The sequence below is a fragment of the Punctularia strigosozonata genome (assembly GCF_000264995.1).
Source record: "Punctularia strigosozonata HHB-11173 SS5 unplaced genomic scaffold PUNSTscaffold_12, whole genome shotgun sequence".
Taxonomy (NCBI): Eukaryota; Fungi; Basidiomycota; class Agaricomycetes; order Corticiales; family Punctulariaceae; genus Punctularia; species Punctularia strigosozonata.
The window spans coordinates 854611-871404 of NW_006767444.1; the positions used below are offsets into that span (position 1 = coordinate 854611).

The 16794-nt window shown below is 54.9% G+C and overlaps 6 protein-coding genes across 6 annotated transcripts; 2 read left to right on the forward strand and 4 right to left on the reverse strand.

The window, feature by feature from the left end:
- Positions 1-39: 39 nt before the first annotated feature.
- PUNSTDRAFT_115783 (uncharacterized protein) lies at positions 40-687 on the reverse strand (the record flags this gene model as incomplete). The annotated part of the gene is made up of 3 exons (XM_007387014.1): positions 40-442; positions 480-565; positions 640-687. 3 exons carry the CDS (start codon positions 685-687, stop codon positions 40-42), a joined length of 537 nt encoding a protein of 178 aa, XP_007387076.1.
- A 1443-nt stretch (positions 688-2130) lies between these two features.
- Positions 2131-2602, forward strand: PUNSTDRAFT_137373 (uncharacterized protein; the record flags this gene model as incomplete). Its single annotated transcript, XM_007387015.1, has 3 exons — positions 2131-2234; positions 2403-2502; positions 2555-2602. The coding sequence occupies 3 exons, from the start codon at positions 2131-2133 to the stop codon at positions 2600-2602; spliced, it is 252 nt and encodes an 83-aa protein (XP_007387077.1).
- Positions 2603-3995: 1393 nt separating this feature from the next.
- Positions 3996-6376, reverse strand: PUNSTDRAFT_115784 (PIN domain-like protein; the record flags this gene model as incomplete). Its single annotated transcript, XM_007387016.1, has 12 exons — positions 3996-4023; positions 4064-4254; positions 4310-4496; positions 4609-4824; positions 4912-4993; positions 5085-5196; positions 5243-5325; positions 5397-5553; positions 5620-5740; positions 5801-5916; positions 5966-6301; positions 6353-6376. 12 exons carry the CDS (start codon positions 6374-6376, stop codon positions 3996-3998), a joined length of 1653 nt encoding a protein of 550 aa, XP_007387078.1.
- Positions 6377-6549: 173 nt separating this feature from the next.
- On the reverse strand, positions 6550-10982 carry PUNSTDRAFT_106935 (uncharacterized protein). Its single transcript, XM_007387017.1, has 3 exons — positions 10289-10982; positions 7668-10239; positions 6550-7615 (listed from the first exon to the last, which is right to left on the reverse strand). Exons 1-3 carry the CDS (start codon positions 10957-10959, stop codon positions 6596-6598), a joined length of 4263 nt encoding a protein of 1420 aa, XP_007387079.1. The 5' UTR covers positions 10960-10982; the 3' UTR covers positions 6550-6595.
- A 1559-nt stretch (positions 10983-12541) lies between these two features.
- Positions 12542-13751, forward strand: PUNSTDRAFT_115786 (WLM-domain-containing protein; the record flags this gene model as incomplete). The annotated part of the gene is made up of 5 exons (XM_007387018.1): positions 12542-12702; positions 12762-12948; positions 13000-13350; positions 13404-13453; positions 13508-13751. The coding sequence occupies 5 exons, from the start codon at positions 12542-12544 to the stop codon at positions 13749-13751; spliced, it is 993 nt and encodes a 330-aa protein (XP_007387080.1).
- Positions 13752-13921: 170 nt separating this feature from the next.
- On the reverse strand, positions 13922-16598 carry PUNSTDRAFT_115787 (uncharacterized protein; the record flags this gene model as incomplete). Its single annotated transcript, XM_007387019.1, has 13 exons — positions 13922-14610; positions 14674-14908; positions 14962-14985; positions 15041-15187; positions 15246-15308; positions 15364-15432; positions 15485-15647; positions 15702-15727; positions 15778-15853; positions 15905-16017; positions 16077-16349; positions 16403-16474; positions 16533-16598. The coding sequence occupies 13 exons, from the start codon at positions 16596-16598 to the stop codon at positions 13922-13924; spliced, it is 2016 nt and encodes a 671-aa protein (XP_007387081.1).
- Between the last annotated feature and the right edge of the window lie 196 nt (positions 16599-16794).

The window sequence follows — 16794 nt, forward strand, 5'->3', positions numbered from 1 at the left end:
TGGCTACCTCCTCCATACGTGCTCCCGTAGCCATTTGAGTTAGGGGATAACCCGCGGCTTGGCGATTGAGACGAGGGGCCTAGTGCTGCGAGAAGGCCCACGGCTCTGCGCCCGCTGCCGGGATTTGGTGCCCTCCTGCGAACCTCTTCTTCCTGTATCCTCCGTGCCTCCTCCTCGAGTAACCGCTTCTCCTCTTTTCTGCGGAGACGCTCTTCCTGTTTCGAAGTCGACGCGGCGCTGAAGGCGGATGGTGAGGGTGATCGCGGATGAGCCGCGCTGGGCGAGTTGGGATGCGAATTTGAATGCGAACCGGGCGCATAGTAAGCCGAGGGCGGTACCGGCGAGCCCAAAGAAGACGACCGAGATTCCGTATGCGCCAGCGGGGGCGGCCGCGCAGCGTTCGGGGACGGCTGGTGGTGGGTGGGTAGCATCTCCCAATCCCCTGCCGGTTGCGCATGCGACTGAGCGAGCTCGTCCACAGAGGTCCGTCCCGCCGGCTGGGGGCGCTCGAGCGTCCGTGGATGATTGCTCCGGGCCTGGTGCTGGGTGTAGATGGGGTGCGGGTCTTGGTCGATCTGGGTGAGAGCAGTATGTGAGTATGAGAGCGGCAAGGAGGCGACAGTGACGCTAACGACGTACGGATGTGGCCAGAACGTGCTCCCTGCTCATGGAGGTCACCTTCGCCATCTTGGGCTTGTCCCGCCCGAACAGTTTCTTCATGGTGGCCGTCGTTCACCCTCTCTCGTTGGCATAAGGCAGAGATCTAAGAGGGGCGGTGATGCATCACGTGACGTTACGCATCGCCACCCTTCACGACCGCTTCCGGGGCCGGCAAATAAACGCCCCGGACTACCGACCCCGCACAGAGCAAACGGCCCTGTTCCCCACCACATCCTCGTCGCCGTCCTTGGACAAAATAATCATGAACCTTGTCGCAATGCAGCGTAGCTACCGCTGAACGTGGACTCTGCTAGAGAGCTTACCTGCAAATTTAGTGCCATCAGCTCAGCTTTGATTCTGTCGCCGGCAACGCCAATCACTCGCGCCCAACATCGACGACCCTGCGCATCGCCATATATCTATGAGCTCGCCAACGCATTACGCGCATATGTATAGATTTTAAGGAAGGAGTTTTTCCTGCAGCGCAGTGTTCTATCAAACAGCATGATACTTCCGCTCCCTCTCGCGTGGAATTACCCGCCCCGCACAGTCAATCCCGCGCTCCTTCTCATATAGCCAATCATCCACATCGACTCACGTCCCTCAGAGACGTAAGTGATCTTCAGTTTCGCGAAGCCGCACTAATAATCCAACAGGAGCCCGTGGGCGACTCCTGAGTTGATCAGGGTTTGATCAGGTAGGTAGGTAGGTATATTTCCGGCGCGGTCCCAATAGCGGAACAACCGGTTGCCGCACCGCACGTCAATACGCGCGGCTTGGCGCACACAGTGCATCCACGGCCCCCGTGAGCTGCTATACAGCCGACACAGGGTTGACGTTGAATCGTTGATCATTGGCCGGGCGATCGGTTTAATTTGCTATGCGTTGCCCTCCGGCGGCTATCAGAACTCTCGCTGTCTCTTATCCAACTTGCTTGACCTTGCTCTCACCTGCACGAGCTTCTACGGTGATCATATGAAGTGTCTCCACTACTGAATTGCTAAGTAGGCACACGGAATTGAAGTTGTCCCAATCATCTGAGGCTGGTGCAATACAAAACAAGGCATCGCTCGCCACTTCGAGGCTTCTATTAAATTCCGACATTACCCATTCGCTCTACCTGACGAGCTCCTGCGTTTTTACAACTTAAAAGCGGTCATTGGTATGACCAGAGTAAACTGGCCGCACAGCGGTTGCTCCAAACCCCCAGCCTTCGATATGAATATTGGCTATCGGTTCTGAATTATCCTTGGTTGCCGGCTGCTGCCAGCAGTGTAGGCTGTAGCAGCGCTCTCGGGAGCCCGTCCATATATGGACACTTACGAGACAATTTAGGATGGATATCACGGGACGTCTCGAGCTCGAGGACCGGGGCACTCAATACCAATATTTCATTTCCATCTCGACCGAAGCCAGCGTATCCTGTCCCTCTCGCTTCGACTTCGGTCTTACCTTACGCTCTAGCACTAGATGTCCAAAGCAAAAACCAACAAGGGGAAGAAAGCCGGAGGAGACGTCGAGGCTGACGATGTCAAGTTCTCACAACGTACTGTCAGCAGCGGCGACGAGTCCGGGTTCGTTCTGCACACTTCCTCTGGCAACTGCGCATATATGCACTCGTTCCCATTCCCTACGGTCGTCATTGATATAATTGACCTGAACACAGACTCACTAATATGACAGAGCTGTAGCAGCTGTCGCGAAGCAAATGCAAGGCACGCATTCTTCGTTCCTTTCTTTAGTGTCAAGACTGAGCAATTCCCAATAGTGCATTGGAACAAGAAGAAGAAGGACAAGGAGGCTCGGTTCATTGAGCTCCTCGAGCAAGAACTTCGTACAACAGTGAGTGTGTCAATCGAGCATATGGTGGACCGGTCTTTACCTGACGGTTTAGTTGAAACTCGGTGTTGAAGAGTACTCGGAGTCTGTCGCCGAACTGTAAGGGAATTTGCTAGCGTGCTGTACCGTTGTGAAGCACGGGTTAACGAAATGCCAAAAAGAGATGGCATATATGCGAATTTTCTTCGCGACTACGCCACAGCGAACGACAACATCCGTGATCTCTGGTCGCAAATTATCGATCGGCAGTCCAAGCTGAAGGTAGTCCAATGGCGCCCCGCTACGTGTTATCGCTGACGGCGGCGCTAGGACCTTGTAGTGACTATCGAAAAAGCGCATGTACCCCGAGAAAAGCGACGCGAGGAACGTCACGTTCAAGGCATGCTCCTGGCGAGACGCGCATGCAAAGGCAAGCGACGCTGATGTGGCATGTATGACGATAGAACTGAAGGAAGTTCGTCTAGATTATGAGCAAATCGCCGCGACCGTTAGCCAGTCCACCTAATGATCGATGACACGCCCATGAAGATGCGTCTTGGTAGCTTGTCCTGCCGTTGTCAACTCAGGCCTCACATGTGCTCAGGAACCAATCAATCCATTGAAGCCATCCCTGATAATTCATACGGTAACAAAAGACTAGGTCAAGTCAATAATATCGGTGTTGCTGTGTGTTCGAGATAGTTTCCCTCTAGCAGGCTGTGAGGAGACAGACGCTTGTGATGCAGCAAAGCTAGCCTCTCTGGCGATCTTAGCTCGTACACGCGATTTCGCAGCCAGAAGTGGAGGCACGCGGTCTTGCGATCCTGAACTGCGTGTTCGTTGTGTTTCGTTGACGGAGCTAGGGGCACGCTCCCCGTCACTAGAGGATATTTCAATCACATCTTCACGAGACTTCGACGGCAGTGAAGGCCGAATGTTCGAAGACAGCGGAGAGTGTGACCTGGTCTTCCCTCCAACAAGGCCTGAGGAGCCTGCAGGGATCATTTGAGGGGAGGTCCGAGAGTTGGAAATCGTCGACTCCGCCGCACTATTTTGTCGGCGAGAAGTCGCGTTGATTCGAGAGTCCAAGGTCTTTCCCGAATGGCTGTTGCCATCCTCTTCAGGATCCTCGGAGTTGCTAGATAATTCCATATACTCGGTTGTCTGTCTCTGTGATGTCATCCGACTGGGCTGAGTAGTTCATCAGTAAAAAGAAATAGGTAACCCTGTAAAGCGACCAACCTTGTCAGGCTGAGCGAGAACACCTTTCAATGTTCTCTGCGATCCTCGTGATCCACCCAAGGTTGTGAGCCAATCTATATCGGAGCTTTGCGCTCTTGTTTGCGCTCTTGCCTTGGATGGCCCTGCGGCGGGAACGGGAAAGAGGTCACGCAGCAGTTGTTTCTTCATAAGTGGATCCGTCGCGGTGATGTGCTTATCTAAGCTCTGCAGTATTCCGGTCGTGTCCAGATCTGACCCCTCATCTTCTGAGAATTTAGGAGGCGTTGGACGCCGGGCTACGCTCCGCGTGTCATCGGTTTGTGGCTTTCGTACCCGCTTCGAAGACGGTCCGGCGTCTTTCGACGTGGACGCCCCCTTGACCTTGCCTTTCTTCTTTTCATCTTTGCGTCTCGCGGTTTCCTCCCATTCTGCCACAAGGCCAGGCTCGGCAAGCCGTACCATACACTCAGGTATCCATACCCGGAAAGGGCTGTCCGGATGGGCGGGAGGTTTCTTGGTCTTATTTTTGCCCTTCGACGTGTCGTCCTCGTCGTCCTGTATATAGCATCAGCCTCAAGTCAAGTCGATGCGAAGCTAGCTGTGGCCTGACTTCATCTTCATCCTCGGTTACCGCGTTGTCCAAAGGCGGTCTGATACCCTTGACTCCGGCTCTTGCCATACGCACCAGCTGAGCGGGTGCAACCTCTAAGCGATATTCTAGCACTTTATCTGTGCTTGCGTGTGTTCGCGAGGAATGAATCTTAATGATAAGTCGGTGGTCATCGCGCTCATCCTCGCTGTCAGATGGGTCTTCTGACCCCGAAAGAGAGGGATGAGTTTGAAGCTTCGAGTGCGACCTAGAGGGTGGCTCTGGCATATACGTAGCTTGAGGATCAAATATGCACGAACCGACTGGAGGACTCTTGAGACGAGAAATACTTCGTGATCATCCGTGACGGAGTACCCGGTGGGGGACGACCCGTTGTCCCTTTCTTCTTCGGGGTGCTGGGGATGAACTGTTCCTCGTCGCAGTCATGCTGTGCAACGCGACCGCGCCGTCGTTTCTGGTTGTCGAGGACCGCCCGTCTGATGATCCTCTGGACTGCGCTCGGCCACAACACGGTTCTGTATCAGGTTGATGTCAGCTCCGGTCATGAGGTAGTTCGCGGAACGTGAAAAGAAAGAACAGATTGCATGGGTTATTGCACTGACCGAAACCTCTTGATTATGATGTCTTGTACACCCCATTCGAAGTACAGTTCACAGATGCCGGCGATTCTGCCAATGTCAGGCTCTCGCGAGAAAGTGAGGGGTGAGGGTACCTTCCCTGTTGCGGATGTCAAGGTGAAATGACACTACGGACACCCATAATAAGGGTAACTCACCGCACGTTTCGCTAGTGACAGGGTGCGTGTAGTTGAGCAAAACGTCGACGTCCGGGAATTTCGACGTGATGAGCTTCGCGACGGACGGTTTCTTCGACTTCATGCGACCCGACTACGGCAGTATTAGCTCGCATAGGGTACGAACACGTAAGACTGACTTTGTTGGTCGTGAGTTCTTCACGCAAGCCTACTCTCCACTGCTCAAGCATGTCGTCCAGATTTCGTCTTGCCTCCTCTTCGCCTACCGAAAAATGAGGGGACTCGCAATTCATCCTCCTTGATCGTGATCGTGAAACTCACCGTAACGCTCACGGTCTTCAACGTAGGCATCAGCTGCAGCCATTAAAGACTCGCCGAAACCGGCCTTTGCCAAAGCGTGAGCGACGCCTGGTCCACATCCCTGTACGCCGCCTTGATCATAATCCCCGCCCGAGAGTAGGCCAATCAAAATCATTCCGGGCCGAGTGAGCTGGAAAGGCCCCATAATGTGAGAAAAACGTTGCTAAAGGGAGATAGCAATATGTGCGCCATTTACCTGTATATCCGGATGTTCGGATATGGCCTTCGCTGTGAACACCCGAGAATGCCACCCATCATCCCTTCCATCTGCATTCTTGACGGAATGGGATCGGTTTCCCGACAAGGTTGCGGAGGGACTGCGGGAAATTCCGTGTTCAGCATTCTGAGACGTGAATGAAGGACCAAGGGAGACTTGCTTTCTGATAACCGTGGTGGCTCCGAAGAGGAAGTTGTCCACGTCGTCGGAGAGGATCGCATCGATTATTCCAACTCGACTGAGGTAAGCCAATTCAGCCTCTGCTTCTCCAGGAGCCTGACGATGTTCGATGCGGAGCTAATCAACGATACCGATGCGTACTCACAGTCCTCCACTCAAAACCGAAGGCTTCAATTATATTCTTCATACCTTTGACCATCCAGTGTTCCTTCCCCCCGATCCTTTTGCCGCGCTTGACCTTCGGCCGTTGCGGACCGTCGAAGACAAAGACCGGCAGGAATGGGACGGTCATAAGCTTGCAGCAGCGGAAGAACAGGGTACGAAGCTCCGGGTTTTCGCCCTCCCTTCCATATGCAGCATGGAAGAACCAGATGGATGCGTCGATCCCTATCCGTAGGCCGCGAGCATCCGGATTGGCGAGGAAACCGTCGACCACAGCAAGATGGGTCAGAGAACGCAGTGTCCCTGCAGGACTCAGTATCTTTGACCGGGAAGTCAGTGATGCGTCATCAGACGAGTCCAAGCCACTCACATCCCAGAGGCCGGCGACTCCCATGCTACAGACGCTACAGACGATGCGAAGCTGCGAAAGCCTGCGCGAACTGGAACGCTGCAGCGCGCCCCTGAGTCGCGTCTCACTTAGCACGTGCTCGTCTCGTGACCGCTTCGATTCAGAATTCTTTTCCTTTCCCACATTATTCAATCTCGATGTGAGAAGTCGCTGCTGTGGTGAGATACACGATTGTTTTACAGTGTTACTTATACATTTATCCTATCAGTAAAACGCAGAGAAGTCCCGGTACATTTCTTCCCGTAGCAATCCTTCCTGAGGTTCCACTTCCGGCTCTGGTGGAGTTGGATCCGGTAATTGGTTTCTGAACCTTTTGATAGCATCGAGACGAGACCTCCAATTCGTCTGCACCTCCACCCGATCTTTATCGAAGTTTGTGTCCTTGAAAACAGAGGCAAACCAGTCCCCTAGTAGGCAGATCTGCCGAACCATCAGGGGAAGGCTGTCGGCCGAGATCAGCTTGAAGTCCCCGACAGGCGAAAATTCCGGCATGCCGTCCGCTCGTTGGACCTTCAGCTTGAAGTACTCCATCTCGTGCAAATTGTTAGAGTATGCAGCGATAGGGCCCCAAGAGTGCGGTTCGATTACAATGTTCACGAACTGGAACTGGGTTGCGAGCGTGTCGAACTTGTACTCCATGCCTGAATCGTTCCAGACGATGCGGATGTTGTCGTTGCCAATGTGGGCTTTCTTCTCGTTGCAATCAGGGTCGTCAAGGTGTGTCGGCATGAGCGTAGCGGTATGGAACAGAATTTGCCCAATGTCGTCCCACCAGGCGTAGGCATATTCACCATGGCGGTCCGGGTCTAGGTTCCCGGCGTATACGTCCATTTGGCCTCGCAGGTTGATCAGCCGCCCTAAGCCTTCCAGGAAACGGGTGTACGCAGGAGAGCCATGTGTGTTGCGCAGTATCTCCGTTTCGTGCGTCTGGCCTGGCGCGACGTACATGATGCCTACTTTGTGCGTGTCAATGACGGGCATGCGTTCCAACGTGCGCACAAGCCGCCCTAATGCAACCTCATCCCGGACGATGGTGCCTCGGTGAACGCCGTTTATGGCAGGATATGGGGATAGCTGTAGAGGGAAGAACGAGGGATCGATGGCAACGTCTTTTCTACGCTGGGAGGGAGCACTACCCCTCCAGACGTATCCTGTCACGGAATCAGGAGGCGGCGGCGTTGGATCATTGTCGTCTTCATTTGATCCACGGAGCACGGGAGCGACCTGTCCCATATGTGAGATGGATTCATGGTATATGTCCTATGTCATAACTCACTTCATGAGGCATTGAATCGCCTGTTTCCTCCTGACCAGGTGCGGCAGGAGGACGGAGATCTCTGTTCGCCATGAAGGCTGCCGGCAGAGAAATCATATCCGGATCAACGTCCCCGGGTCCAACCATCGGCACGTTCGCCGTCCTGCAGAGGAACTTGGTAAAGCCTGAAGGACGACGAGCCTCCACCGCGATCCAACCCCTTCTGGGCAATGCTCGAATGGTGATGATGGTGTAACCGAGTAACCACGACTTCTCGGGTAAACTGCGCTCTCCTGTCCTCTCGGGTTTCATGACAATGTCGTCGAGCACGGAACTTGCTGGGCGGGGATCAGCGCTCGCGTATGTATAACGAGCAAGCCAATCAAAGGCGACCTCGGTGGATGGATCAATCTCCGTGTTGCCTTCGTTTGCGAGAAGAAGCTGGCGCGTAATGAAACGAATGTGGTGTGGCCTGTCTGGCAGGCTGACGTTCAGGAACCAGAGGTAAACAAGATAATATGACATGATCCGTAAATGCTGGGCTAGGGCCCAAGAGATCGTAAGGGCAGTGTCGGCCTTCGGGTTATGAGTCTGGAGATACTGTAGCGCCACTCCGAAAACGAGGCGGAAATCGTCCTGGGTTAGATTAGCGTGCAATTTGGGGAGGGAGCCTACAATGGATAGGAAATTGATGATATGAACGGCCATCTCGGGATTAGACATGATTTGAGATAATTTTTCGAATATTTGCGTGAGGTATCTTGTCATACTTGACGTAAACTCGAAGGCTGCCAGGGATAGGGCGTGAAGGCAACACTTGATGGTCGCCATCTGGCCTGTGACTGTCAGTCCTTCCTGCAGGACTTCGACCAGCATATGTTGTTGCTTTATGGTGAAACATCGCCGGTACGAGATCAGGATGGATAACGTGTGGTATGCGAGCCCCTGGGCGTCTCCAGCCTTGAGGCCAGGTGGCCAGGACTCCACCGCTGTTCCAAGAGTTCGTTGCGAGAGGCCCCTGCACAGCGCGTTGAGGATATCGGATATAACGCCGCGAGATCTTGGACCGCAGAACAGATGCTTGTTGCCGAGCTGGACCGGAAAGTGGCAGAGAACGTACGACAGTATCTCCCAGTCCTTCTCGTTTTCGATAATGGTCAACAAGACTGAGAGGTACTTGGACGTCGGGAGCAGTGCCCGCATTTCTGGACCGTCCGGATCGTAGGCACTGAGCTTCTCGCTCGCCGTGTCCATATCCGTGATCGAGAACGGGGGTGACTCCGGATACATCCAAAGGGGTTCTCTGGGCTTCGGAGGCAACCTTGGTGCAGGCAGCGGATGCGTAGATGCTCTAGAGCGACTACGACTGCCTGTTGAGACCGAACTTGGTTGCGTCCCACGCCCACGCGAAGCCCTTCGGTCTTCCCTGTTCGCCACGCGAGCACGCGCTGGACGGCTATCCGCTTCGTCCTTTGACGTTGAAGTTGTCACTTCGGCAATTTCTGACGGTGTGCGCGCTGTGCGCCCAATGAAGCCGGCGAGAGTCCGGATGTGACCATCCTTGTCATAACGGCGCTTCACGTAGTATAAGCGGTGATCACGATCCGCGCGAAGCCGCATCAAGAACTGCAGGACGGCGATCCTCGCCGAAGAGCATCCAGTTCCGTTCTTCAGGACGTCCAAGAGGATATTGTAAACCCTGACGGCCATCTTCAGGTTTTGATCCGAGAGAACGTGTGGGGTGAAGGCCAGCTGACTGAAAACGGACACCAAGGCCGCCACAGCCAGAACTGATCGAGGTAAAATTGGCGGAGGCGTGGGCGGCGTCAGCGGTTCGTCGACCGACTGTGAGGGTGCGGCAGAGGGCGGGACGTTGGGGGGATTAACGAACGACGAGATGCGAGACATAACCAGCGCCATTGACTGCGCTGGTTGATATTCACTTGGTGAGCGGGTCGGGATCGGGCTCGACACGCTGGTGGGCAAGGTGGTTGGAAAGACTTCAGCAGGAGGCCTTCCGGGCTCGGACGCGAAGGCAACGATAACCTGCAAGAATTCCTCGCCGTCGGGAAGCGATTCCGCTTCTTCATCTGCCTCCGATTTCTCTACAGTCCTGCGTACAACGACGTCTGCCATTATACACCAGACCATGCCACCGTCATCGTCGCTGGCGTCCTCACGATGCAGGTACTCGGTCCAGAATTGAAGAATGACGTCCGCCAGAGGCCGCCTGTAGATCGAGATATCTTTCACCGCTGCATATACCGCATGGAGCGTCTTCATCACCTCCGCCCGTGTCAACGAACGATCTGAGCCATACAGAGTGGACTTGCTTAAGAGCATACCCCAGTTCTCGAGCCAGTCGATGGAGGTGGGTGACAACATTTGATTCGCAAGCATGAGCGACGGCAGCTTGGATGTATCCTCGTCCGAAAGATGTTCGGCGATGGACAACATGATCACGAAAAGCGGGGGATTCAGCGTGATAGTAGCCGGATCACAGGCTAGAATCGAGCACAGCGTGCGGAGGAATGCCGTCGGTGCAAGCCTTGGTTGTGCAAGAGGAAGCGTAACTGGAGAAGCTTCTTCTAGCCTATCTATTCATCAGTTTCGTATCGTCGCGACTAACAGAACATACATACCGCATTCGAGGTACAGCGAGAACAAGGCTCTGCAGGAGCATTGCCAACGTCCTGGATTCCTCCTCATCAAGCGCTTCATCGTCCTGTCTCTGCTCGTGCTCCGAGAATGCGTCTTTGACGATCCCAGCTACTTCGTCCAGAATGGGGTCCAACTCGCGCACATCAATTCCGGAGTTGATCCATGCCTCGGTCGCGGAGCAGAGCACACCACTCCATTTCTCAGGATCCCATGTGAACGGGGATTCTTCTTCGATCGGGGCAGATAAAGCCGGCTCCAAACCATCAGAATAGTATCCCGCTCCCTGCAACTGGTAGGAGCGGGTCAGACGGTTCAACAAGTGTTGACGTACGTGGACCCGTACGGTCCTGAATGCACCCAGGGAGATCTGAATAGCCTCATGTATATCTGCATTCGGGTCTGATGGTGGATGCAACTGTTGCTTGAGCGCTTGGAAGAACGCAAAATAATGTCTACCGGAGAACATGGCGTCCAAAATTTCCGTTATCCTGCGCTCCAGAGTGGAAGGCGGCTGACGCTGACTTGCAGCTGACGACAACGTCGGAAGAGGCGACGCATAGTGGGCCAATGCACGGAAGAGAGTCGGTAGCACGGCATCGAATGGGATGGCCGATAATTCTTCAAGCTTCGGCCTGAGGATGGTGAGATACATCTGGATTGCGAAGTCTACCGCGGTCTTCGCGACGTTGCCCGAAGGAAGAGGTGCAGGGGAGACCGAAGAGGCCGCAGTCAGAAGCGATGTGGAGGAAGGGTGACGTCGGTGGCCGAAGGATGGACGGACAGGTGTGCTACTAGAAGACGTGGGATCGGGAGTAGGCGAGGATAATGAGACGGTGGAGGAGAAGTGGCTATCGTCCTGAACACTGAGGGCCTGCTGGATGAGTTGTTCGAAGAACGAAAGGAGGTGGCGCGTATCCTCCTCGCTGATACGAGACGCAAATGTTGTTCGTGACGAAAGTCCGGAAAGAAAGTCAGCGATGTCGTTCAAACTGTGCTGACGTTCGTGGATGTCCGCTCCCGTAGGGTTTTCCAGAAGGCCATCAAATGCCCCTTGTAACCAACCCGTGAGCAAGCGTACGATGTGCGTCTCGGCTCCAGTGGTTGACGAATCTGCCCTTGTGAGCGCAGACAACGCCCTTAGTCGAGGAGCCCACAGCTCTTCCGACCAGTCCGGCTTGATGTCAAGGAGCACTAGATGCGTCCACCAGTCAGACGTAGTCAAAGACGAGCTGCCGCTGTTCGTCCAATACGCGGCTAGAATGTCGAACCCTGCTACTTGGAACGCGGCGGGTGATTCGATCGCACAAAGTCCGCCGAGGACAGGGTTCAACGTGGCTGGCCGAGGCATGGGCGTGTGCGTAGGGAGCAGCTCCGCCAGAGATCGAGCATAGGGAAGCGATGCGACATGAGGTGGTGTAAGCTCCTCGATCAATTCCTCGACTGTCAGGGCGGCGGACGGCGGAGGTGCATACGGCGTCGATACCGGTTCTGCGGGCCTGCCCTTTCGCCAGTTGCTGAGGGTGTGAAGAATAGGATTCGACGCGACGGATGTCTGCGCTCTTGGTCTTTGTCTGATGTTATCTGTATCTTGCAATGAAGGCATTCGATGCTATACGAGTTGAACGATCGTCTGTGCTGCCGCGCAACCTCCGGTCAGGGGTCAAAGGAGGAGAACAAGAAGAGCGAATGCTTACCCCAGTGTCCCAATCGCATTTATCTCAAGCGTCCAGCACCGTCCCGACAGTGTGCTCAGCGCAGCAGTGGCAACAATACTCGAGGTAGTAGGCTGAAAGACGCGCGACTGACACGAGAGTACGACGCGGTGCATACTACATGGGCGCCTATTTACATACTCTCAGCACCAACTCAAGATAACGCCGCCCCCACAGAACTAGGCCCGAAATTAACGATCGAATGCTATTAATGATCGAATGCTATTTGCGCAATCGGATCTTCGGTTCTCCAGACCTCCGACCACTGTTGCACTTCCCCGAGAAGATTGCATATTTACACACGACAGCGCTCAGTTTACGTTCACAAGAATTCATGTACTGTTATCGCAGGGGAGCTGCTGTGATCTACAGTATCAGCTGGCAGCCTCGGTTTGAGCAGGGACAGGCGAGGCCGAACGCCACGGCAGGTGACACCGAGGCGCTCGCCTTACTCATTCCCATGATGACTGAACGCATTACGCGTCCAGTTTCGATCCTCCCTTCGACCAGCAGTCTTCCTGAATGGCAAACGACACATCAAACGGATCGTTGAAGTTCACCGTTTCTCATCGAGGACAGACCTACAGCATCACAGAATCTCCAGAAACAACGTTGACGTCCCTCCAAGCACGCCTCGAGGAACTGACGTCAGTCCCTCCTCCTCAACAGAAGCTACTATACAAGTAAGTCGTCGTGCTGTTGCGTGTTCCACCACCCACTCACAGAGAACATCGTGCATCAGGGGCAAGAAAGCTTCATCCGCTTCCCCTTCCGAAGTGACGTTGTCGGCCGCGGGCATCAAAGATGGCACGAGGATTCAAATGCTCGGGTCGACCGCAGACGAGATCGGCGGCCTCCATGCGGTAGAGAATGAACAGAGGAGGAAGGATAAGATTATGCGCGAGCGTGCGTTGAAGGCACCCGCAAAGGTCTGGCCATCGGATGCACCTCTTCTACGTACCCGTACTGACATTCCTCAGGTTCGCTCGACTGGATCGGCCTCCAGCTCCTCCCTCCAGTACCGCTTCCACCGACTCGAACCGCTCCAGCACCTTCCCAAACCCGCGGAAGCGCTCTCGCTGCTGACTCGGCTGTCGACGGATCCAGCGATCCAACATATCATGCAGAAGCACCATTTCAGCGTTGGGCTCCTGACCGAACTCGCACCGCACGAACAACCACATCTCCTGGGCCTCAACGTCAATGCCGGTCAAGCCATCAAGCTGCGGTTACGGACCGACAGATACGATGGGTTCAGGACGTATAATGAGGTGCGGCGTGTGCTTTGCCACGAGCTCACGCACAACGTATGGGGCGATCATGACGATAATGTACGTCCGCCCATCTACGTGCGCGCGAAGCATGTTCTCATGGTCTTCCATAGTTCAAAGAGTTGAATTCCAAGCTGAATCGCGAAGTGGCAGAATTCGAACAGTGAGTGGTGTATGCAGCATGAAGTGCACACGTATACTCATAGGTCCATTCTAGAGATCGACGAGACGGAACACATACTCTTTCAGGCATCACCGACGCATTCCAGCCTTCTTCCGAGCTTGAAGCAGAGGCTCAAACCTACGTCCTCGGTGGTGCTAGCTCAAGCGTACCTACACTTCATGAATCCCCGGAAGACCGCCGTCAACGCATCCTCAACGCGACGATGGCCCGTCTCCACAAAGAGGACGAAGAGTTAGAGCAAAGCTGCGGCACCGCCGGTCCGGCTTCTCATTCGTGATGACCTTCCCAACCCACACATCCTATCGTACTCATTTTTTTTTCACCGGACTCAGGGACTGTTGTAGCATACAATTCCCGGAGCAGCTACTGTAGTGCATTAATAATACAGGTGCAAAGCTAAAATCCAAATCATTGCAATCGACAAACAATCAAAAGCTATATCGAATCTTAACGGCGGCTCGGCATCCGCACCCCGAACGTGCCCTGCGTCGTGGTGGAGGATGCGATCGACTGGATCTGACTGTTCCGCGACGCGCCGGACACGACCGACGAGATCCAACTGTTCGTCCTCGATCCGCCGCGCGAGCTGCCGCCCTCGTGGCTGAACTTGGCGAACGAGTTCGGCGGCCGGTTCGGGCGCTGTTCGTGGTGGAACTGGCCCGCGAGCGGGGTCGGCAAGGGCGCCGGTTTAGCGTCGACCCCGACGTCGTCGCCTTGTGCCGTCGGGACTGCGATAGCAGGAGTATCTTCGGCACGCGGCTCGGAGATGGTTGCAAGGAGCGTGGCGCTCGGGCTTCTCTTGGGAGGGGAGAGCGAGGTGGGGGTCACGGTACGAGCGGGAGAGAGCGAGTTGGGCGACGTGGCAGGAGCGTACCCGGTAATGGTCGCTTCCGAATCCATGGAGGACGGCGAGTCGGTTCTTATCCGGGCGCCGATGTAAGCCGGCGGCGGCGCAGTCACTTTGGACTGCTCGGTCTCGATCAGCAGCAACGGTTTCTCCTGTTTCTGGATGCCGAGTCTCTCGAGATAGATGCTGCCAGAGTCCGAGTAAAGGTCTGGATCCTTCGCTTCCAGGTCACGTTTCTGATAAGAATCCGGAGTGAAGTCATCCTTTTCGAGTATAGCCCGCACGCGCACTGAGGGTCCCAAGAAAGAGGCAGGTGAGCAGGGTGCGTGTTGAAATGGAAGAGCATACGTACGGTAATGCCCCAGTCCTTTATCGAAGTTCCATCGGCACCAGATCCCGATGATGAACGCAAAGACCAGAAAAGCGAACGCGGTGACGGAAAGGGTGCTGAAGAACGACCACTCGTGGAATATGAATTGCACCATGGGCGTGTGGAGCATTGCAGACCAGATGGCGATAAGGGCCGAGGAGATGACGAAGAACGCGACGCAGGTGTACGCGCACTCGATGCGAGGGAAGACCCAACCCTGCAGACGAGCGGTCAGTGCATACACGAGGCGCGGAGATGAAAGACACGTACGGTGATCACCCACGGCAACTCCAGCTTGTGAACCGATCTCATTAGTTTCCGAGTTGCTATGACAGACGCAGATGCTCACCAAAGCAACAACAAGGAAAGAGGTCTCCGCGGCAGTTGTGTTGTTGACAAGCTGCTTGATGGACTTGAGCTTGGACACGAGCACGCCGGCAGCGGTTACGCCGAAGAAACCGCCTAGATGGATACAAACTGAGAACACCAACATAATCTACAAGGCACATTCAGAGACATGAATCCAGCTGCAAGGGCTATCACGCAATACGCACCTGGTACATCCTAGTAATCCGCGCATTTACAGCGACACGTTCAAACGATTCACGAGTGTACCTCTGCGGTGCAACGTCAGGACATGCAGACTCGGACATGAAAGCTAGAAAGACTGACCCGTGACAGCACCCATGTAACATACGTCATACCGATCAGCACAACGCCGTTCAGGACGCAAATGATGATCTACGCCGCAAGCGTGAGTGACTGTGCGATTCGCCAATGGGAGGTGACGAACCGAATGTGTCAAGCGCGGAGCCCACCAGTCGGCAAGGACGTCTACGCCCCTGCAAGCGCCGTTGGTGATCAACGCGGTGAAACGGTCATCGAAGCGAATAGTGTTGCGTATGCGGAATGCGGACCAAGCCAAGTCCAGTACATAGCTGGCGAAAGCAGCAACGCTACGCGGGAATGCTTAGGCGTGAAGCCATCGCAAACAAGTAATGGAAACGCACAGATGAGGTACAGATTCGGATATGATCTGTCATGTGCATAAGTATCATCGATTAACCTGACTACCGCTTTACTCACCGCCAAGAAGGAGAGAACGAACAACCACGCGTGAAAGCACAGCGTGACAATGTCCTCCTCGATAGATTCGCGCAGCCTGCGGGCATTCATCAGTAGAGCCCCCAGCCACGCGCATTGCACGACGTACACCGCATTCGGCCACACCATCGAGCGAACGCATTGAGGTCCAAGCACTTGTTGCTCGACGGTAAGGCTGCCATCAGAGTGAGTGGAGATGTTGAGATGGTGTCGCCCGAATAGCTGTTCGCGTGTCAGGATCAGCCCACTAGCACGGGAAGCGCACAGTTCGGTTCACGAACACTGCCAGAGTGCGTCTGGGAATTTTCGGCCCAGCTGCCTAACGACTGAAATTCCATTAGGTGGTTCAGGTAACCAAGCCCCCTCGGTTGCTGCCCCGCTCGCGCAATGGGCGTGCAAGTCGTCCCGGACGCGCCAGGGAGTCCGTTGCAAACCTCGAGGATGTTGCCTTGGATGACGGAGATTCCTTGGGGTACGTTGGCGCCGTGCAGCAGGGCGCCGGTAAGACGGTAGCCGTTCACATTCTCGGCCAAGCTGAGGGACTGAAGGGTAAGCTAGAGAGTCCGGGTCAGCCAAATTGTACCGTAGCGATACCTCGTGCGCGTACCTGGGCGATGAAGTGCAGGAGGGCGAATACAAAGTAAACGGTGGTGGTGCGAGTGATTGTGACGCGGGTGGTCTGGTCATAGATACTTTAGTATTGACGGAAACAATGGAGTTGGCCGGACGCGTCTTACTATGTTCTTGCACTTGCGTTGTACAGTCCAGCCCAGCTCGGTCCAAAAGTCGACGCGTCCTCGCATGCTCCGAGCATGAACAGACCGCAGGTTTGAGTAGCAATAGGGATAGAACGAGCGCACGATCCAAGCCGCCAAAGCAATGAACAGAAAGACTGTCGGCGCCGCCGAGGTAAGATATGCACTACTGGGAGGGGGCCGCCAGCGGTAGCAGAAAGGTGAAGGATCGGAGCAAGGACGGACGGTGGTCGGCGCTGGGGCG

Coding starts and splice junctions, on each gene's coding strand:
- PUNSTDRAFT_106935 (XM_007387017.1), bottom strand. CDS start 10,959: ATGTATCTCACCATCCTCAGGCCGAAGCTTGAAGAATTATCGGCCATC. Junction 10,240..10,288: donor CTCGCTGTACCTCGAATGCG/GTATGTATGTTC, acceptor ATGAATAGATAG/GCTAGAAGAAGCTTCTCCAG. Junction 7,616..7,667: donor GCGATTCAATGCCTCATGAA/GTGAGTTATGAC, acceptor CATATGGGACAG/GTCGCTCCCGTGCTCCGTGG.